Source organism: Sorex araneus, chromosome 5, assembly GCF_027595985.1.
Source record: "Sorex araneus isolate mSorAra2 chromosome 5, mSorAra2.pri, whole genome shotgun sequence".
Classification (NCBI taxonomy): Eukaryota; Metazoa; Chordata; class Mammalia; order Eulipotyphla; family Soricidae; genus Sorex; species Sorex araneus.
The window spans coordinates 135,681,408-135,700,384 of NC_073306.1; the positions used below are offsets into that span (position 1 = coordinate 135,681,408).

Below are 18,977 nucleotides of genomic sequence, written 5' to 3' on the forward strand. Positions count from 1 at the left end.
CTCCTCCTCCTCCTCCTCCTCCTCCTCCTCCTCCTCCTCCTCCTCCTCCTCCTCCTCCTCCTCCTGTCTCTCTCCTCTCTCCTCCTCTCCCCTCCTCCTTATCCTCCTCCTCCTCCCCCCTCCTCCCTCCCCCCTCCTCCCCGCCCCCTCCTGTGCCGGGCGGCGGCCGCGGGGTCCCGGCGGCTGCTCCTCCTCCCGGCCGGCCGCGGCGGCGTCAGCTGACGCGGGCGCCCCAACCCCGCGGCGCGGCGCTGTGGGCGCGGGGCGAAGTGGCGGCGGCGGCGCGGGCGGCTGGCGGGGCGTCGGGTGCCTGTCGGGGGCCGGTGCCTGTCGGGGTGCCGGGGTGCGGCGGGGGGCCGGGGTGCGGCGGGGCCGGGCCGGGCGAGCGCCTCCCGCAGCCCCGCAACTTGGCCGGGCGGCGCCTTCCCCGCTGGCCGCGCCGGGCGCCGGGCGCGCCCGTGTGTCCGTCCGTCCGTCCGTCCGCGCGTCCGTCCGTCTGTCCGTCTGTCCGTCCGTCTGTCCGGGATGGCGTCCACGTTCAACGACATCGTGAAGCAGGGCTACGTGCGCATCCGGAGCCGGCGCCTGGGGGTGAGTGCGGCCGGCGGCACCCCACGCCGCGGCGTCTCCGGGGACCACGCGGGGTCGGGGCGGGGGGCGCGCGCCGCGGACCCCCGGGGCCCCCACCCAGCCCCCGCCTCAGCCTCCAACTTAACTTTTCCCGGGCCGGGGAGGGCAGCTGCTGCGACCGGGCTGCTCCGGGCCGGCGACCCTGGGACCCCCGCGGGCAGGTTTCTGCCCAGTGACCTGGTCCCTTCCCGCCTCCCCCCCCCCCCCCCCGCAGCCCCGTCTTGTCCCGCGGGACTTCTGGGTCGGGGGCCAGGCCCCCTCCCAGGAGTCTGCGTTTGCGCCCAGCTTTTTGCCCAGGAATTTTAGGGGAGACCCGGCGCTGGTGATTGACGTGGGGGGGGGGACTCAGATTCCATCGGTGTGCAGTGAAGAAAGGAATGAATGGGTCTGGGGGTCCGCGGGGTGGGGAGGGGGCTGCCTCCTCCCTTATCCCCCCTTCTCCTCATTGAGCGACTTGAGATCCTCCCCAGGCTGCCCGCCGGAGAGGGGACTGGGATCCTGGGGACCCAGCCTGGCATGCAGGGGACCCAGCCTCCTCCTGCCTCTTTGCCCCCTTGGCTGTGGTTTTGTCTGCGCGGTGGGTTTGGTGACAGGGTGGCCAGCGGGGAGAGTTGGAGTTTGAACCGGGCAAGACTAATCATTCCCTGAGCCGGGCTCAGCCTCCCCGGGGGGCAGAGTTAGAGCCACACACGAAGGTCTTCGCCCACGAGCGAGCGCGGGGGCACGGCCAGCCTTCTTTCTCTTTCTGGGTCTTGGAGCTTTTTTTTTTTTTTTTTCTTCCCTGTGCTTGCCAGATTCATTTTCCTGAAAATGGCAGGGATGTGCCTCAGTGGCCGGTGCTCCCGAGCTCAGGAGCTGGGCGTGATGCTTTGCCGGCTTCGTGTGTGCCTCTCCCCCCTGCTGGTTAGCGTGTTGTAGCAACGAGGTCCTGGGTTTCTGTGAAGGTATAAATGTATAACCAGGGAGAAATGTAACAGAATTCGCAGCTTCCTCAGCCCTGCCTTAAGTTTCCTTGATGCGTCTCTTCTCATCAGCACACGGAGCTGTGGTACTTGCCTAAGCACTTTTTTATTTCCCCCCTGGAAACCTTCTGGGCCGGCCAGGCGTTGTGATCTTAAGGGATGCTGAACAAAAGAAGCCCCCCTGCCCCCGCTTCCTAATTTTAGGCAGCCTCCACCCTCCCAACGGATGCAGTGGATCGGAGACGGGCCTCTTTCTTTCCAAGCATTCCGATAGGAAGGGGGCATGCGTTATTAATGCAGAGATGTGAATTATTCACCAGGATGGGCATCCGTGCCAAACTGGGACACGTGGCGATTTATCAGGAAGACTGGTTACCATAACTCCCCAGGTTACAGTTACTGAGATGATCGCGCTGTGTGCTCACATCTGCCACGGTGCAGTCCGGTGGGGCTGCAGTTAGGGGGGGTGGGGGTCAGGGTTTATGGGCAGAGAGCCGGAGCAGGAAGGGAAGGAATGGAGAGTCTTGGGTACTTCTGTTATAGAGACAGCCATACCAGCGAGCAGTCTACTCTCTGAGCATTTTTGCAGTCTGTCTGTCGTCATGAAGCTAGATCTTGGGATGGTTAGTGAGTGAGGGCAGTTTGCTCACGGAGATAAGAGAGCAAAATTCTAATCAAAGACATTTGGTGGCTTGGTTTGTTAATGGAGATGTTATTACTGGGGTATTATTATTATTATTATTATTATTTTTGCTTTTTGGGTCACACCCAGCGATGCACAGGGGTTGTTCCTGGCTCTGCACTCAGGAATTACCCCTGGCGGTGCTCAGGGGACCATATGGGATGCTGGGAATTGAACCCGGGTTGGCCGTGTGCAAGGCAAATGCCCTACCTGCTGTGCTATTGCTCCAGCCCCTATTATTATTATTTTTAAGTATTTAAAAAGTATACTTAGGATGTGATCTATTCACAGAGATGGGGGATGGTTTTCATGAAACACCAAGAACTTGTTCAGCTGGGTGGGGGCACGGGGAGGACCTTGGGGAAGGGGGGGGTGCTCAGTCCCTCTGTCCAGAGTGTGGTATGTCCCTGCAGGGTGGCCGTGGGCTGCCTGGAGGTAGGCACAGCGTGCAGCGTGTCTGAGCTTCGACCAGAGGAACCACGTTTTGGCTGGGCCCGACGGACACTCGGTACGTGCTCCAGGAGGCCCCCAGCTCCGGAGGAAGTGTGACTTCGCCATTCTTCACCCCCTTCAGGGACTAATAGGACACAGTGGTCTTATTAATGGAATCCAGACAAGTGTCTGCGGATTAGAACCATGTTGGGCGGGTTTATAATTAAACAAAAAAAAGCAACATTTCATGGTATGCAGCTGCTGTGCCAAGGAATGCATCCCCGGGGTTTGGGAAAGAGCGGAGAGGACCAGCTCTGCCTCCATTGTCCTTTAGCGCTGGCGCCCAGGGTGCCTCCCGGCCTCGGTTCCCTAGACTGGCCAGTGTCCAGTGCAGGAGGGAGTATCTGGAAAAGCAACAGAAGCCCAGTGTTGATTCTGGTCAGACTGTTTCCTTAACGGAGTCCAAGATGAGTTAGGACTGGTGGAAGATTATAGGTATTTTTGATTTCTTTACCTTGCTATTGAAAAGTGTCCGGAAATTTAATGTTTCTAGATATTTTCCTTGAATGCAGGTTTGTAGATTGGGTATATTTCAGTGTTTTCCCTCCCCTCCCCCCACACCCACTCACCCAATCCCCCAACCCATTCTAGTGGGTTGCAGATCAATGATGCCCTTTATCCGGAATCCTAAACCAGTTTCACTGATGAAGTAATGGAATATGTCTGGGCTTACTTATTTTTCTTCCAACCCCCCTAAAATTCAATGAAATGCCAGTCATCTAACTAAAAAAATAAATCTCATTATCTTCACATCTTCATTCCTCAGCTTAATCTCCATTGGCTCATGATGGTTTGGGTCTCTGCCCCCGGGACAGAGTCGGTTCAGGAATGATAATGTTTCTCTTTGGGGGTGAGGGGCTGCGAGGAGGGAAGGGGAGCAGCTGTCTGTAATTATGTGGCTAATCCACAAAAGCACCGAAGAATTATCCTCAGACGAGAGACAGTGCACATCATTCACCTGACACGCTGAGACAAGGTCACAGAACTGTCTCTGGGTCACTTCCTGTGCCAGGGAGAGAGTGTCCCAGCCAGCCATGATCAGAGTGGGTTCTCACACGAGAGCTGAGAATCAGGGCTGCTCTTCACCCGTCCTCACTCCTGCATCATTTGCCTCTGAGTCCCATCTCTTAGCGAACCACCTCAGCATTGGGGCTTCTCAGACCAGACGTATCCGAGCTCTCGGGCTTCCTCCAGACTTGCTTCTCCTCAGTCAGCCTTGCAGCCCTTAGAAGCCCAACATTCTCTGTTGCCCAGGCTAAAAGCTAGTCAAGCAATCGAGCCAGCAGGAGGCGAGCAGTCGGACCTTGGCTGGCAATGTGTTCGACTCTCCTTTCCCATCACCCCTTCAGCCAAGCTGCCCTGAGACCTTGTGGGCTGTGTTTGAAACAATGTGGACTGAGATGAATCTCCCCCGTCCCATGCGACATTCTAGTCACATGTCCCTTGTCTCCTACCTGCGGCATCAGGGTAGGCCTCCCTCCCTCCCTCCCTCCCTCCCTCCCTCCCTCCCTCCCTCCCTCCCTTCCTTCCCTCCTTCCCTCCCTCCCTCCCTCCCTCCCTCCCTCCCTCCCTCCCTCCTTCCTTCCCTCCCTCCCTCCCTCCCTCCCTCCCTCCTTCCTTCCTTCCTTCCTTCCTTCCTTCCTTCCTTCCTTCCTTCCTTCCTTCCTTCCTTCCTTCCTTCCTTCCTTCCTTCCCTCCCAGCTGTGCTCAGGGCTCACTCCTGGCTTGGCACTCAGGGACCCCTCCCTGACAGGCTTGGGGACCACATGGGTTGCAGCTTTCAGACCTGGCCTGACCTCGTACAAGGCAACGGTACGGTCTCTGTGGTCCCCCATCAGCCTTTTCTCAACTCTCTCCTTCTCATTAAAGTCTTCCAGATGCCTTGTTGTATTTCTTCCCTCCTCCTATTTCTTTTCCTTTCTTTCCCCCTAGACTTATGAATATCAACCTGTTAGTCTTCGTGTGCTCCATTTGTTCTCTGTCTGGACATCTCGTGTAGCGTGTGCAGCTCTGTGAGGGTTGGGGGATGATTCTCCATCTCAGGTATAGCTGAGTCGCAGTATCAGGAAACTCTTCCTCCTTAGCAGGGAGGGGCTTTGGATAAACGGGTCTTTTTGTTTTGATGGGGTGGGGGCAAACCCAGCAGTGCTCCAGGCTTACTCCTGACTCTGTGGCACATTTCTGGTGGCACTCAGGGGCCAAGGTGCAGTACCAGGAATCAAACCTGGTACAAGGTTTTTGGAGTGATCGAGTCGGCAGTATGCAAGGCCAGCGCCTTAACCCCCGTCCCATCTCTCCAGTCCTGCGTGAGGGGGTTTGTGCCATCATGTTCTCCACTGTCTGGGCACATGTTCTGAGTCTGGGCAGCACCCTTGCTTCTTGTTCATTCTCCTCTTCCCAGAAACAGTTCACGGCCTGAATCCTGCCTGCAGAGCATATCTCAGTCTGTTCCCTTCTCATCACGTTCACATCACGGATATTGCAGGCGAGAATAATAAACAAGTGGCCCCATCACTGGTATTGGCTTAAGCACACTGACCCGGACGGGACATGGTGATAAAATTCCAGGTCAGCCCTCCGTGATGGGACTTGTGGTAGTTATCTGACCTTGCAAGACACTCTCTTCTGTCAGAAGGAGTTTCTCAGAAGCCACCGAACTGATGATGCTTGTAAAGAACTTAGCCCAATACTTCCCACAGTGGAAACCGATTCACATTCAAGACAAGTCTCGCTCTTGCTTCGGGCCCTGTTAGCAGACATTGGCACTTGGGTGGTGATTTTATTTTCTGCCCTTCCTGTGATAGTGCCCCTCCTCACCCAACTTGCTGTTTACTTAGGATAACCGAATTAGGATCTGTGAAATATTTAACATACAAACACATATATGCGCGCACTGATGCCTGGTTTACGAGGAGTATTTGCCTTTGTGTAATTTTTAATCATCTGCAGACAAACGGACAAGATACACAAAACAGAAAAGCTTGTATGTCCCTGGGGTTTGAGTGACTCCATGGGATGAAGAGGCATTTCTGTTGTGGATTTCTTTCTCCTGGGTAACAGAGAATGGATTAGAGAATTAGTTAATGGCTAAATTTAAAGAACTATTTTTTTTTCACTCTTGCATTTCTCTATTTTTCCTGATCTAGTAAACTAAAGAGGCTATAAAATTTTATTACAAGGTTTTTGGAGTGATAGAAGATTAACAGTCTTGGGGCTGGAGCAACAGTACAGTGGGGAGGGCTTTTGCCTTGCACACAGCTGACCCAGGGTCGATCCCTGGCATTCTCTATGGTTCCCCAAGCACTGCCAGAAGTAATTCCTGAGTGTAGAGCCTGGAAAAATCTCTGATCCCCCTCAAAAAGAGCAAAAAAAAAAAAGATTAGCAATCTATACCATTTTTATGGTACTATGACAAAGTTAGAGTCATAATACGAGAATCATGGGAACAGAAGAAATTCATACTTATTCTGAATTTACTCAGAATCAATTCAGTACATTGGTATAGTCATCCCTTAGTATCTGCAGGGGATTGGCTCCAGGACCTCATGTTTTCAGATATTTGTAGATGTTCAAGGTGCTTATTTTAAATGATATGGTGCTCTTAGTATCTGTATTGCAAATCATAGTGCCCCAAATTAGAGAGAGAGTAAGATGGATTGTACCTGTCACAGAGGATGAGGTGGGGGTGGCGGGTGTGACACGGGGAACAGTGGTGGTGGAGAATGTGCACTAGTGGAGGGATGGGTGCATTGTGTGACTGAAACGTAATCATGCAAGTTTGTAACTGTATCTCATGGTGATATAATAAACTTATTTTAAAAAATGAAGTGCTAATACCAATCAGTCAATCAGTCAATCAATAGAATGGAATGGTGGGGCCGGGGAGACAGCACTGTAGTAAGGCTTGTACATGGCTCTTCCCTGTCTGAATCCCTGGCACCGTGTGTGGTTCCCGAGCACTGCTAAGAGCAAACCCTGAGCACAGACACAGGAATAGCCCCTGAACACTGCATTAAGTGGCCCCAAACTGCCTGTCCCCAAAGAATAAAATGACATGGTATTTGCATGTAGCCTCAAAGCCTTCCTCTCCGTTTAAAGTTCGCTTCATTACTAAGAAGCCCCGGGACAGTGCGAATGCTGAGTCACGGGTGTTGCTGGACAGACCTCTGGCCTCCTCAGGACAGGTTGTGTGTTCGGTGCAGTTATTGAGTCTGCAGAGATGGAAACCCAGTGAGGCAGACAGCTGACCTCAGTGGTACACACACATGCTACATGCATGCACATGCAGGCATGCACACATGTATATGCACACGAGCAAACACACATGCACTCGTGTACACAAATGTGCATGCACACAAGCATGCACAAGTGTGCATCTACATGTGCACAACATGCATTGCACACATGCACATATGTGTGAGTACACGTGTGAGTGTGTACTCACATGTACACGTACATGTGCACAATAGATTCGTGCGAACACATGCACACAATAAATGTGAACACACCTACACACATGTACACAATGCATACACGTGCACACGTGACTTCGTGTACAAATACATGTATGCACAGATGTACATGCATACATAGCCCCAGGAAGCACTGTTTTTCTTCTTCAAGATAAAGTCTTCGGGGCTGGCGGTGTGGTAGGATGAATGACCAAGTCTTCTGTGCAGAGTCTGGACCATTGGGCATTTCAGCCCCATCTGAATCCCCTCCCCTGGGTCTCGCATCCGAAGTGCCTTTCCAGTGGCTCTGCCATGCTGTGATCTCTGAGGATGACACGTTTCGTGGGGCATTAAGTCGGTCTGTAGCCATGAGCACTGGGACTGAATTAACTAAGAGCCTTCAGGCTAGTGACGCAGACGTAAAGCAGGTCCTAGAATCAAAGCTGCCCCGCATCCACTCTCTTTGGTCCTGTTCACGAGGTGACAGTTCCCGTTGGAAGCAGCTCCCGGCTTTGCGGGGTCACCTTGTCTAGGTGGAGACCTTAGTTCCCCAAGAGCAATTGGCTTTCACCGATTTCCTCATTTCTCAAACGCTCACCGATGGCCTTGTGGGGCCACCAGTAGGGGCCACCACCAACAGGAGGGCAGAGTGGACCTTGGGCCATGTGGCCCTCCTGTGGCAATGCTTCAGCCCAGAGCGTGAGTCCGGCCACCCCCCAGGCCTCTCCTGAGTATGGCTCTGTTCTGGGGGAGTGAGAAAGGCAGATGCGAGTCCCCGAGGAGGGAGGAACCTGATGCAGTCGGACAGAGGCGAGACCTTTGCAGGTTCCAAGCTGGGGGGAAAGACACCCAGGCTTCCTCCCCTGCCCCCGAGAACTGCACGCTCGAGTGCTGGGCTTGGAGTACTGCAGAGGTGCATGACTGCCGGAGCCAGCACAGTTTCCTAGAGGACAGCGGGCCCTTTGGGGGGTGTGTATCTGAAGGGAACTGCATGAGGAGCGGCCGGGCTGGCTTCATCTCGCCAGCGTTCTGAGCCTCTGCGCATTTGGGACCCAGAGAATGTAAGAGTTTGGCTTGTAGCCTGTTGCTCCTCCAAGAAGTCGACCCAGATTCCATCCAGGGCATGGTGCAGTGGGATTCAGAGCTTTTATCCAAGTCCTGTGAGCGTCCAGAGTGCTTACCCCAGACCTCCTCTCCGCGATACCTCCCTGAAGGTGAAGAACCACCGTCTCGATGTTTTAAATGAAGATACGTATTTTCAGATCATTGCTGGAGGTGATTGTGGCTCCTTAGGACTCCAGAAGAGGTGAGCAGCAGTGCTCCCCAGGTCCTCTCCCGAAGGGTCCTTCAAGGATGACCTTTTCCCAACCCAATCAGGATGCTGACGTAGAGGCTACCAGGCACAATACGTTCTTCTCCTGAGCACTGAGTGTCATTTAAATGAGTGGCACCCTGGGGCTAAAGTCATAACACAGCGGGTAGGGCATTTGCCTTGCATGCGGCCGACCTGGGTTCGATTCCCACCATCCCATATGGTCCCCTGAGCACCGCCGGGAGTAATTCCTGAGTGCATGAGTCAGGAGTAACCCTTGTGTATCGACCAAAAAGCAAAACAAAGCAAAAACAATACATGAGTGGCACCCAGTGGGAATGCCGTATGCCCCGAGGTATGGAGACAGCCAGTGTTGGCAGGGTTGCGATGAGGAAGGAGCCCCCTTCACTGTTGGTAGAAATGCTTCTGGCTCAACCTCTATGGAAAGCCATGTGGAGATCACAAAAAAATAATAAGTAAATTGAACCCCCATATTTCCCAGTGCCACCTTTTCTTTGCATCTATCCCCCAAAGACAGAAAAAAATAACAACTGCAAAGGTTGTATGTACAGTTACAGAGAATTGAAGTACAAAACTGAGTTTACAAGGGGTGGTCGGGAGGAAGGCGCCTTCCGGACCGTGGGGGAGGGAGGCAGGCGCCCCAGTGATGGGGGTAGGGTTGGAATGATGTACCCATGAAACCGTCATTACCAGCAGTATATAAATCACAGTGTTTAAATTGATAAAGAGGCACATGTAAGAAAGAAGAAGCAAAAATAAATGAATGAATGAATGAGTGGCCCCCGCCTTCCCTCTGATGGTCCTGATGATGGCAGAGGGTGGCACGGGGCCTGCACACCTCAGCAGTGATGCTTGCTGAGGGCCACGCTCTTTGAAATGTGCTTCCAGGGAACCCCAAAAGCTGAGCTGCCGGGTCAGTGTCTGGGGCACGTGGGTGGGGCTGGGGCTCTGACTCTTTATTTATTTATTTATTTATTTAATTTATTTATTTGAGACTTGTTGTTACTGTTTTTGGCATATCGAATATATCACGGTAGCTTGCCAACCTCTGCCATGCGGGCGGGATACTCTCGGTAGCTTGCCAGGCTCTCTGAGAGGGACAGAGAAATCGAACCGGGTTGGCCGCGTGCAAGGCAAATGCCCTACCCGCTGTGCTGTCACTCCAGCCCTAGGGCTCCAACTCTTGACCTTGCACTTGTGCGGTGGGTGTGCTCTCTCTCACCTTGCCCTGGCTCCTGTGACACTTGTAGAGTTTCCCCTCCTGCTTTCTTCCTCACTGCAGCCCTACCATCCTGAATCGCACTCATCAATTTCCATGTCTATCATTTTAATCATTTCACTCTATCACTGTCATCACTGTCAACCCATTGTTCATTGATTTACTTGAGGGGGTGCCAGTGACGTCTCCATTCGTCCCAGCCCTGAGATTTTTAGCAGCCTCTCCTTACTCGTCTTTCCCAATGATTGGAGGCTCTTTCAGACTCAGGGGAATGAGACCTGTTATTGTTACTGTTTTTGGCATATTGAATAAGCCCCGGGGAGCTTGCCAGGCTCTGCCGTGCGGGTGGGATACTCTCAGTAGCTTGCTGGGCTCTCCAAGATATATATACACATATATATTTCCCTTTATAATGATGTGTCACTCGGCCACTCTGTGGCCGCGCTGTCCAGGAATATATTCACTCGTGCTATAAATGCAACTGTATAGTATGTAACTTTTCAATAATTTTTTTTTTTTACTTATTCATTTGGTGGGGGAGAGGCACACCTGGAAATGCTCAGAGTTTTTTTTTCTCCCCCCTGGATCTACACTCAGAAATTACTCCTGGTGGTGCATGGGGCATCCTATGGGATGTGGGGTATCAAACCCAGGCAAGCCACATGCCAGGCAAGTGCCTTCCTGCTGTATTATCTCTCCTGCTCCAAATTTTTTCTTTTAAATTTTAAATTCAGTATAAGTCTTTGGAAATTCAAGTTGTCCTGAGCATTGCGGGCTGAGTCCCCAGGTTGAAGGCTCGCTGGCCTGGTTCTAGTTGAGGCTGTTAGAAAGGCAGACGATAGGAACATGGGTGTTCTGGGTATTGTGTGTACATGAGTTTTCATGCCTCTAGGTAAATGCCTGGAAGCGAAAGTGCTGGGTGGTCCTGTAGTTGCATGGTTTGGGGGTCTTTGCTCTTTTCCAAGAAACTGCCAGTTTTAAATAATACTCAGTGTTTGCCGATTTCTCTTCATGCCAGCCATCTCTGCTGATTTTTTTGCTTTGCATCCTTGCCAGAGTTGTCATCCGTTTGGGGTGCGGTCACCCGTTTTATTTTAAGCGTCTGATGTGTGTGAATTGATACCGAGATGTGGCTGGGATTGGCATTCTCTGCACCGCGGGAGATAGTGAGTGCCATTTAAGTCTCTTGTTGGCCGTTTCCGTCGGCTCTTCAGAAAATGCCTGTTCTTCCCTTCTGCCCACTTTCTCCATGATTTTTTTTCCCTGCTCTTCTGATTGGAGAGTTGTGATGTGTGCTAGACAAGAATCGTTTCCCAGGCTCGTGGTTTGCAAATATTTTCTCTGTTTGTAGCTTTCCTTCTTCCTCTGACAAGGTCTTTCAGAGAGCAGGTTTTTATTTTGATTAGTTGCAGTTTAGCCATTCTTCCGGTAGCTGGCTTGGGCATCTGGTGCTAGTGTTTTGCACAGTCTGGGGTCCCAGAGTTTACTTCCTATTTCCCCCACCCCAACATGTCTTAATATTTGTCTTAATATTTTGCCCTTTACATTTAGGTCTGGGACTGGAACGATAGCACAGTGGGTGGAGTGTTTGCCTTGCACGCAGCTGACCTGGGTTCCATTCCTCCACCCCTCTCGGAGAGCCCGGCAAGCTACCGAGAGTATCCCGCCCACACGGCAGAGCCTGGCAAGCTCCCCGTGGCGTATTTGATATGCCAAAAACAGTAACAACAAGTCTCACAATGAGACGTAACTGGTGCCCGCTCGAGCAAAATCGATGAACAACGGGACGACAGTGCTACAGTGCTGCAGACATTTAGATCCATGCATTATTTTGAACTCTGTGTGTGTGTGCGCGAGCATGTGTGCATGCATGTGTGTGTGCGTGCCTTTGGGATCAAGGTTCCTTTTCCACCTATGGCTATTCTGTGATTCCTACACCACTTGTTAAAAGATTGCATTTTCTCTGTTGAATTGAGGAGCACCTTGAGTTAAGGATCTATCCCAGGATGGTCCATTGCACTCCATCGTTTCTTGTGCTTTGTTTGCTTTGCATCCTTGCCAGAGTTGTGTTTGCATCCTTGCCACAGTGTGTACGCTGTGTGCTAAATATGTTTACTGTTGCCATACAATGAGTCTAGAAACTGCATGGATAAATTCCTTTTACTCTTCATTTTCAAAATTGTTTTACCGACTCATGTTTCTTTTGTCTCTCTGTACGGACTTTTGACAGCTACTAGAGAAACCTTGTTGGATCTCTCTGTCTCTCTCAATAATTGAGTTGATACCTACTTATTTCCATGGTGAAAAGAGAATACGTTTGAAATTCACTTCAGATTGGCTCTCAAATGACCACTTACTGTGGCAGTGAAAAAATTGCTTACTCTCCCTGAAACTCAGCTTCCTTCTATGCAAACAATGAGGAGAGTAATACACTTCTTAGAACAGATAAGTGTATCAAACTCCTCACTCTGGCTCAGAGTGGGCTCTTAATGGATGGTGAGAATGTTGATCACTCCGTGTTGCGCAGATTCGGGGATGTTTGTTGTTCACTGTCTGTCAGAACCATAGACCGGAAGAAATCAATTCTCTCATTTTTCAGCACAACTGTCATGGCTTTGGAATGAAAAATGGGTGGCATTTCACTTGCTGTTAACCTTAGCTGTAGAGTTTTATAATATTGGCTGTACTTAGGCGTCACTGATGAAACACTTGAACATTGTTGAATTAACCGTATTAGCGAAATGGCAGTCTTTTGATTAAAAAATTGACCCCTACATTTTTTCCCTGTTTCTTGTAATACATCCCCATTATGAAAAGTATGTGTCTTAAGATGTAGTCTAGAATGGTAAATAATATTAAAACATAAGGGGAAATGCTACCTTTTATTCAGTCTATCACAAAGAGCTTATGACCGAGGGTTGGCTTTTAATTGAGAGAGGAGAACTCCGGGGCACCCTTGTGGTATCAATATTGTTTTATTGTATTCATTAACTTTTAATTGTATTAAATTTTACATTTACCTTCAAGTGATACTGATTTTCCATTAAGATAAGAATGTGTAGCTTCCTCTTTAAATAAGCTTGTTTAATTTAAGAACTGAAGTAATTTAATAGCTAATTGACTCCTGGCATGAGCGTTGCCAGCCCCGGCAGCAGCGAACAGTCGAGGTAGGGGAAGGACTCAGACATTGAATAATCCAAGTTCTAAGGGGAGCCCAAGTCTGCCCGAAGTGGGGAACATTCGGGACCAACCATTGTACTAATCTTTAAGAGGAACCTTTCTTTCTAGAAGGAGCTTTTAGCTTTATGTGGTGTGACTTTATATATAAATATCTTTAAAACAGAGCCCTTGGGGCTGGAGCGATTGCACAGAGAGTAGGCCGTTGGCCTTGCACACGCGGCCGACACGGGTTTGATTCCCAGCATCCCATAGGGTCCCCCAAGCACCGCCAGGAGTAATTCTTGAGTGCAGAGCCAGGAGTAACCCCTGTGCATCGCCAGGAATGACCCAAAAAGCAAATAAAATAAAATAAAGCAAAATAAAATAAATTGAGCCCTAAGAGAACAAATCTTATTTGTGTGGCACCTCCCGCTATGGAAACTTCTGTCTCCTGACTCTGAGAGCCCCAGAGTGAGTGTGTCACTCTTCCTGACCCCAGATGCCACACACGTGTCTCATTCTTCCCAAGGCCTCACCTTATCTCTCTTTTATTTATACTTGCAATGACTATGTTAGTAGCCAGCAGGACATTAAGAGAAAGGAGTGACTCAAATTAAAACGCAGGCTCAAGGTTTTTTCTTCACATAAGTTTCATTGTTTAGGGGCTGCAGCAATAGCACAGCAGGTAGGGCATTTGCCTTGCACAAGGCCGACCCGGGTTCCCAGCATTGCTTATGGTCCCCTGAGCACCGCCAGGAGTGATTTCTGAGTGCATGAGCCAGGAGTAACCCCTGTGCATCGCCAGGTGTGACCCAAAAAGAAAAAAAAAGTTTCATTGTTTAGGGAAGCACTTCAAATCTCAAAATGCATTTTGTTATCTTAGGACCACATGTTAACACAGATTTTATTTCAAAGATGTTTACAAAGTTATTCCTAGCAGAACTGACCATTTCTTCATGTTTCTGTTTATCAATATGCGATATTAGAATTTGCAGGAGAACAACTTTTCCAGCCTGGGATTTATTCTACTAACCACAGCCCCAAATCATGGTGTTATGGAGCTCTGGGGGCTGGAGCAATAGCACAGCGGGTAAGGTGTTTGCCTTGCACGCGGCCGACCCGAGTTCGATTCCTCCGTCTCTCTCGGAGAGCTTGGCAAGCTACCGGGAGTATCCTGCCCGCACGGCAGAGCCTGGCAAGCTCCCTGTGGCGTATTCGATTGCCAAAAACAGTCACAACAAGTCTCACCATGGAGATGTTACTGGTGCCCGCTTGAGCAAATCGATGAACAACGGGACGACAGTGCTACAGTGCTACGGTGCTATGGATCTCTGGACTCTCCCCTGCCCATTAATTCAACTGTAAAGGGGTTGCCAAGCAAAGTCTAAAGGGAACAACATCCCAGTAGTCAACCCTGGAGATGTCTAGTCCATTGAATCTCGTCTTCTCCATCACTAGCTGATCCTTATCTTTTTGACTTTTCTCCTGCTTGGTGCCCTCTTGGTATTCAGATTTTAGCTTTATATTTCCCGCTGCAGAACCTCACCACATAGAAAGAAAGTCTGGCCTTTGCCTCTAGACATCACCCAATTTGAGTATGCATAAGAGTTTTTAAGCAGTAGTTTTCTAATTTTTGTGCCAGAGTTGTTGATTTCTTGAGTAGATTGTGTCTCTCTGTGACATGCCACACTACAAGGTGCCCAAGATCAGACACCCCTTTATCTTAAAGTAAATGCTCTGTATTTACTGACTGAGTGATACTCTTGCTGCAGGTCAGAGTGATGAAGTGGATTATTCAGACAGAAGGTAACATAAAATTTTACGTAGATCACCTCTTCTTTTTCTATAGATCCTATTCTGGAGCAATAGAAAGTTCTAGAATGCCTCAGAAATGCTGTTGATATGTGGTCTGCAAAGGCAGCCTAAGGGAATATAGAAAGTCATGCTGGAGGTCTGGGTTGACCCCCTTCCATTTTATTTTCTTTAATTGTTTGGTGGTGGTTGGGCCAGACCCAGTGGTACTAAGGACCAAATTTTGACATTTTCCTCTGGAGAGACCCTGAATGGTCGTTGGGGCACCACTCACGAACAGTGCCAGGGATCGAACCAGAGTTGGCCACATATAAGGTAAGTGCCCTCATTCTTGTGTGATCTCTCCAGTCCTTGATTTTTTCTTTTTTTTCCTTCCTTCCCTTTTTTTTTTTTTTTTTTTTTTTAGTTTTTGGGTCACACTAAGTGATGCACAGGGGTTACTCCTGGCTCTGCACTCAGGAATTACTCCTGGCGGTGCTTGGGGGACCCTATGGGATGCTGAGGATTGAACCCAGGTCCGCTGCGTGCAAGGCAAACACCCTACCCGCTGTGCTATTGCTCCAATTCCTTTTTTTTTTTTTTTTTTTTAGTATTCCAACACCCATCCCTCCACCAGTGTACATTTCCCAGCATCAAGAATGGCGCCTATTCAAAAACTCAAAAACTCAAGGACACTGGTGCTGGGAAAGGTCATTGATTTTTTTTAAATAGGTGCCCCCTTAATGGTGCCCAGGGGGATTGAACTCAAGACCTTACAGCTGAGCATCTATAGTGCATGAGCCACACGCCTGGTCCCTATTTGATTTTTTGAAACAGGTAACCCTGGTGGCTACCTAGAAAGCGCATATTTATTCATTCATATTTATTCAGCGGCCAGTGAGATTTCCTTCCATCCTTATCCCCGAGACTTGTCCCCTCCAGAAAACCACCATGAACAGAAAAGTCTTATTATTAATATTAAAAGCCGAGCTGCGTGCCTGTCTGTATAACTCATGCGTGTGCATACGCACAGAGCACACAGTCGTGTTTTCTTCTAAGTTACTGAGATTTTAAGTCTTAAGTCACACAGCCTCCGCCACATACCATTTCTTCTCTCGCCCACTGACACACATTGCTGAATAAATTCTTCCGAGTGAGACTCACTCTCCCCAAGGAATCCCATGTTTGATTTTATCTCGGAGGACAGGATGGTCCCCACCCGTAGAAGTGTAGAAGGTGCGTTTCCTCTGCCCTGCCTTGGGCTTGGACTGGAGCGGTAGCACAGCGGGTTGGGCGTTTGCCTTGCACGCAGCCGACCCGGGTTCGATTCCTCCATCCCTCTCGAAGAGCCCGGCAAGCTACCCAGAGTATCCCGCCTGCACGGCAGAGTCTGGCAAGCTCCCTGTGGAGTATTCGATATGCCAAAAACAGTAACAAGTTTCACAGTGGAGACGTTACTGGTGCCCCCTCGAGCAAATTGACAAACAATGAGCAACAGGACGACAGTGCTACAGTGCCTTGTGCTTGGAGAACTTTTTTAGACAAATCTGACAGCTGAAAGATGCACCCTTTGCCCGACAGGCGCCTGGATTCCTGACAGTTTTATAATTAGACCCTTTCCAGTTTTGCGCTAGTTTTATTTATTTATTTTCTTTTAAGAGTGATACTTACTCAGCTTAAAAAAGCAGTTATTAGTGGGAGAATTTAGAAACGCGTACAAGGTTGTTTACTTTCTTAAAAAGCACCTTCCCGGGAGAGTCTCCGTAGGGGCCTTTGCCCTAGAAGACGTGATGTGTGGTTGATTGCTACCCTGGCAGTGTGTGTTTGTGTCATGGTAGAAATAAAACCGAATAATGGGAGATAGGGTCAGCCCGGATACGGCGGAAGGTGTTTGTCGGATCAAATCAATGCCCACTTGTGAAGCTTCCCCAGTGTTTTATTAACTCTGTTGCTTTGCAAGGTGCTTCGGGGAATCTAGCTGGGAGGCAGGGAGGGGGATAGTGGAAATTGGCAAGGGTATAGCTAGGCACGATTTCTGAGAGTTTCCTCTCTGTTTCTCCCAGATTAGGGGCCACGAGTTCAGAACTGTATTTTCTTTTTTGGGGGGGGCCACACCTGAAGGTGTGCAGGGCTAGGAGTACCCGCTTTGCATTCAGGGATCATTCCTAGAGGTGCTTACAGGACCCTGTGGGGTTCTGGGGATGAAACCCAAGGTGGGCCATGTGCAAGGCCTTACCCACTGAACTATCTCTGTGGCCCCCGTGAGTTTCTTTCCTTTGCTCGCTTGGGTCTGGAGAGTCTCCCCGTTTCCTGTGCATCAGCGGAACAAGTATCCCTGCAGCCCCGTCCAGCACCTTCTTCTGCACGGGCCGTGATGGTGTCCGCCCGGGGAACCACTTGGGTTTGAACCTCGAGTTCCGTGAGTTCCATCAGGAGATATTTCGTCTGGTCCAGGATGTTTTCTCACAGACGTGCTGATTTCCTAAGGGTGCTCATCTTGGCCACTCCCTTTCTTTCCTCTGAGCATCAGGTGGGGGAGCTGGTCCCCTGTCTGTGTGAGGGGCTGAATTCTCGAACCTCAGCCGAGTCCCCAGGCTCTCATCACCACATCAGAGTGACAGACCCAGAGCCTCAACTGGCGCAAGGCACGTGCTGAGGGGACAGACGGGACCTCCGCTGAGAACAGGGCCCCGGGGCCCCTCACTGTCCCCGGCCCCGGGCCCCCAGTCCCAGGAGTCCTGTGGGATTCTGCCGTGTGGTTTCCCTGGGGAGCCCTGGGCCGTGCCCTCTGTGTCGGTGAACCCCGGAGGCGAGTAGCGAGCTGGCATCCTGCTCCGGGCCTGAGCACCCGGAAGTGCTCCCACCTCAGCTTCCGCCCAGCGGGACCTGGTTCGTTTACACTCCGCATCTGCAAGGGTGTGTTTCCCCATGGGGCTGCCGGGGCCTGGACAGATGGACTGGGATGCTACCCTGGCCCCCCGCCCCCGCCTCTCTCATGCCCACACTGCCCACGAGGGTGTAGCAGCCTCAGCTAGACACTTGCGGCGCCTTCTTGCAGGGGTTCAGGGAGATGGATCCGGGGCCGAGCACAGGCTGGACATGCACGAGGCCTCACTTGGACCCCCAGCACCACTTGGCTACAGATCACTGCCCCTCCCCCTCGAGCACAGAGCTGGGAGTCGCTCCTGAGCACTGCTGGGTGTGGCCCCCCCCAACAAGCAAGCAAGCAAGCAAGCAAGCAGCCCCTGAACCGGCTTCCTGGCCTCTCTGCAGGCCTCCCCCAGAGAGCCCCAGACCGAGGACATTTATGAACATAGATGTGTTTTGCCCGATCGGCCGCAGGTGCAGTTTTTCCTCTGCCTTTTATTTGGTCGTCTCAGAACTAATATGGATCTTTATCTCATAAAATAGTTTGGTGGCTTCTTTCGTTACATTGGTAAAATACTCTCATCTTTTTCGAGTGAGTGATTTTGAGCACGAATCGGAGCCGGTAGTGTGCGCTTCCTTGTCCTTTGGGTGGGAGGAGCCCTGGGTGCGTATAGTGGGCAAGATGGAACTTGCATATTCCTGTCACTTTTCTTGCTCACAAGGCCTGATTGCGGTGCTTTTCCCTGCAAACCTATTTATAGTGTCATCAAAGCAGATTTCTGGTTCTAGCCTGAGGTAGCCAGGGGAAAGAAAATGCTTCCGTCTGTGCAGTGTTGTTCGGTTTGTGTTGTGTTGTCTAGATTTGGGGCTTGGGGGCCACTCCCAGCCATGCTCAGGGTTTACTCCTGATTCTGTGCTCAGAGATCCCCCCCCGGCAGTGCCCTGGGGACCCTATGTGGTGACAGGGATGGAATGAACTGGGGTCACTGCATGCAAGGCCCGAGCCCTTCCTGCTCTGGGATGCCTCTGACCGCTTGTCTACACATTTGGTTCCATTTTTGTTCTGAACAGGATGTTTGACCCTCAAGTAGTCCACAAGTAGTAGACAGCTGACGTTTTTCCTCCTACATGTCCGTTTCACTGGGTGACGGAATTTCTGGGAAACGTTTGTAAATTGAGTTAGGGGAGTAAGGCTGACTGGCAGATGTTTTGAGATTGAGTCAAGATTGAGGAAGTACCTTTCCCGGGGCGTCTGGACTACCTTTTAATGAGATTGAGTCTTTCCTTCGGCCCTGGAAAAGTTCTTTATCATACAGAAAGGTTTTTCTAATGTTCAATCCTTTGGAGAGAGATGGATAAGATCAAATGTGTGTGGAGGAAAGTGGACGTT

General features: G+C 50.6%; 1 protein-coding gene across 1 annotated transcript in view; it reads left to right on the top strand.

Moving 5' to 3' along the window:
- Positions 1-310: 310 nt before the first annotated feature.
- DOK5 (docking protein 5) overlaps positions 311-18,977 on the top strand; it is a 135,099-nt gene continuing 116,432 nt past the window's right edge. The window contains exon 1 of the mRNA XM_055139756.1: positions 311-591. Within this exon, the coding sequence (XP_054995731.1) occupies positions 526-591 (66 nt within the window). The 5' untranslated portion in view covers positions 311-525. The remainder of the gene's footprint in view (positions 592-18,977) is intronic.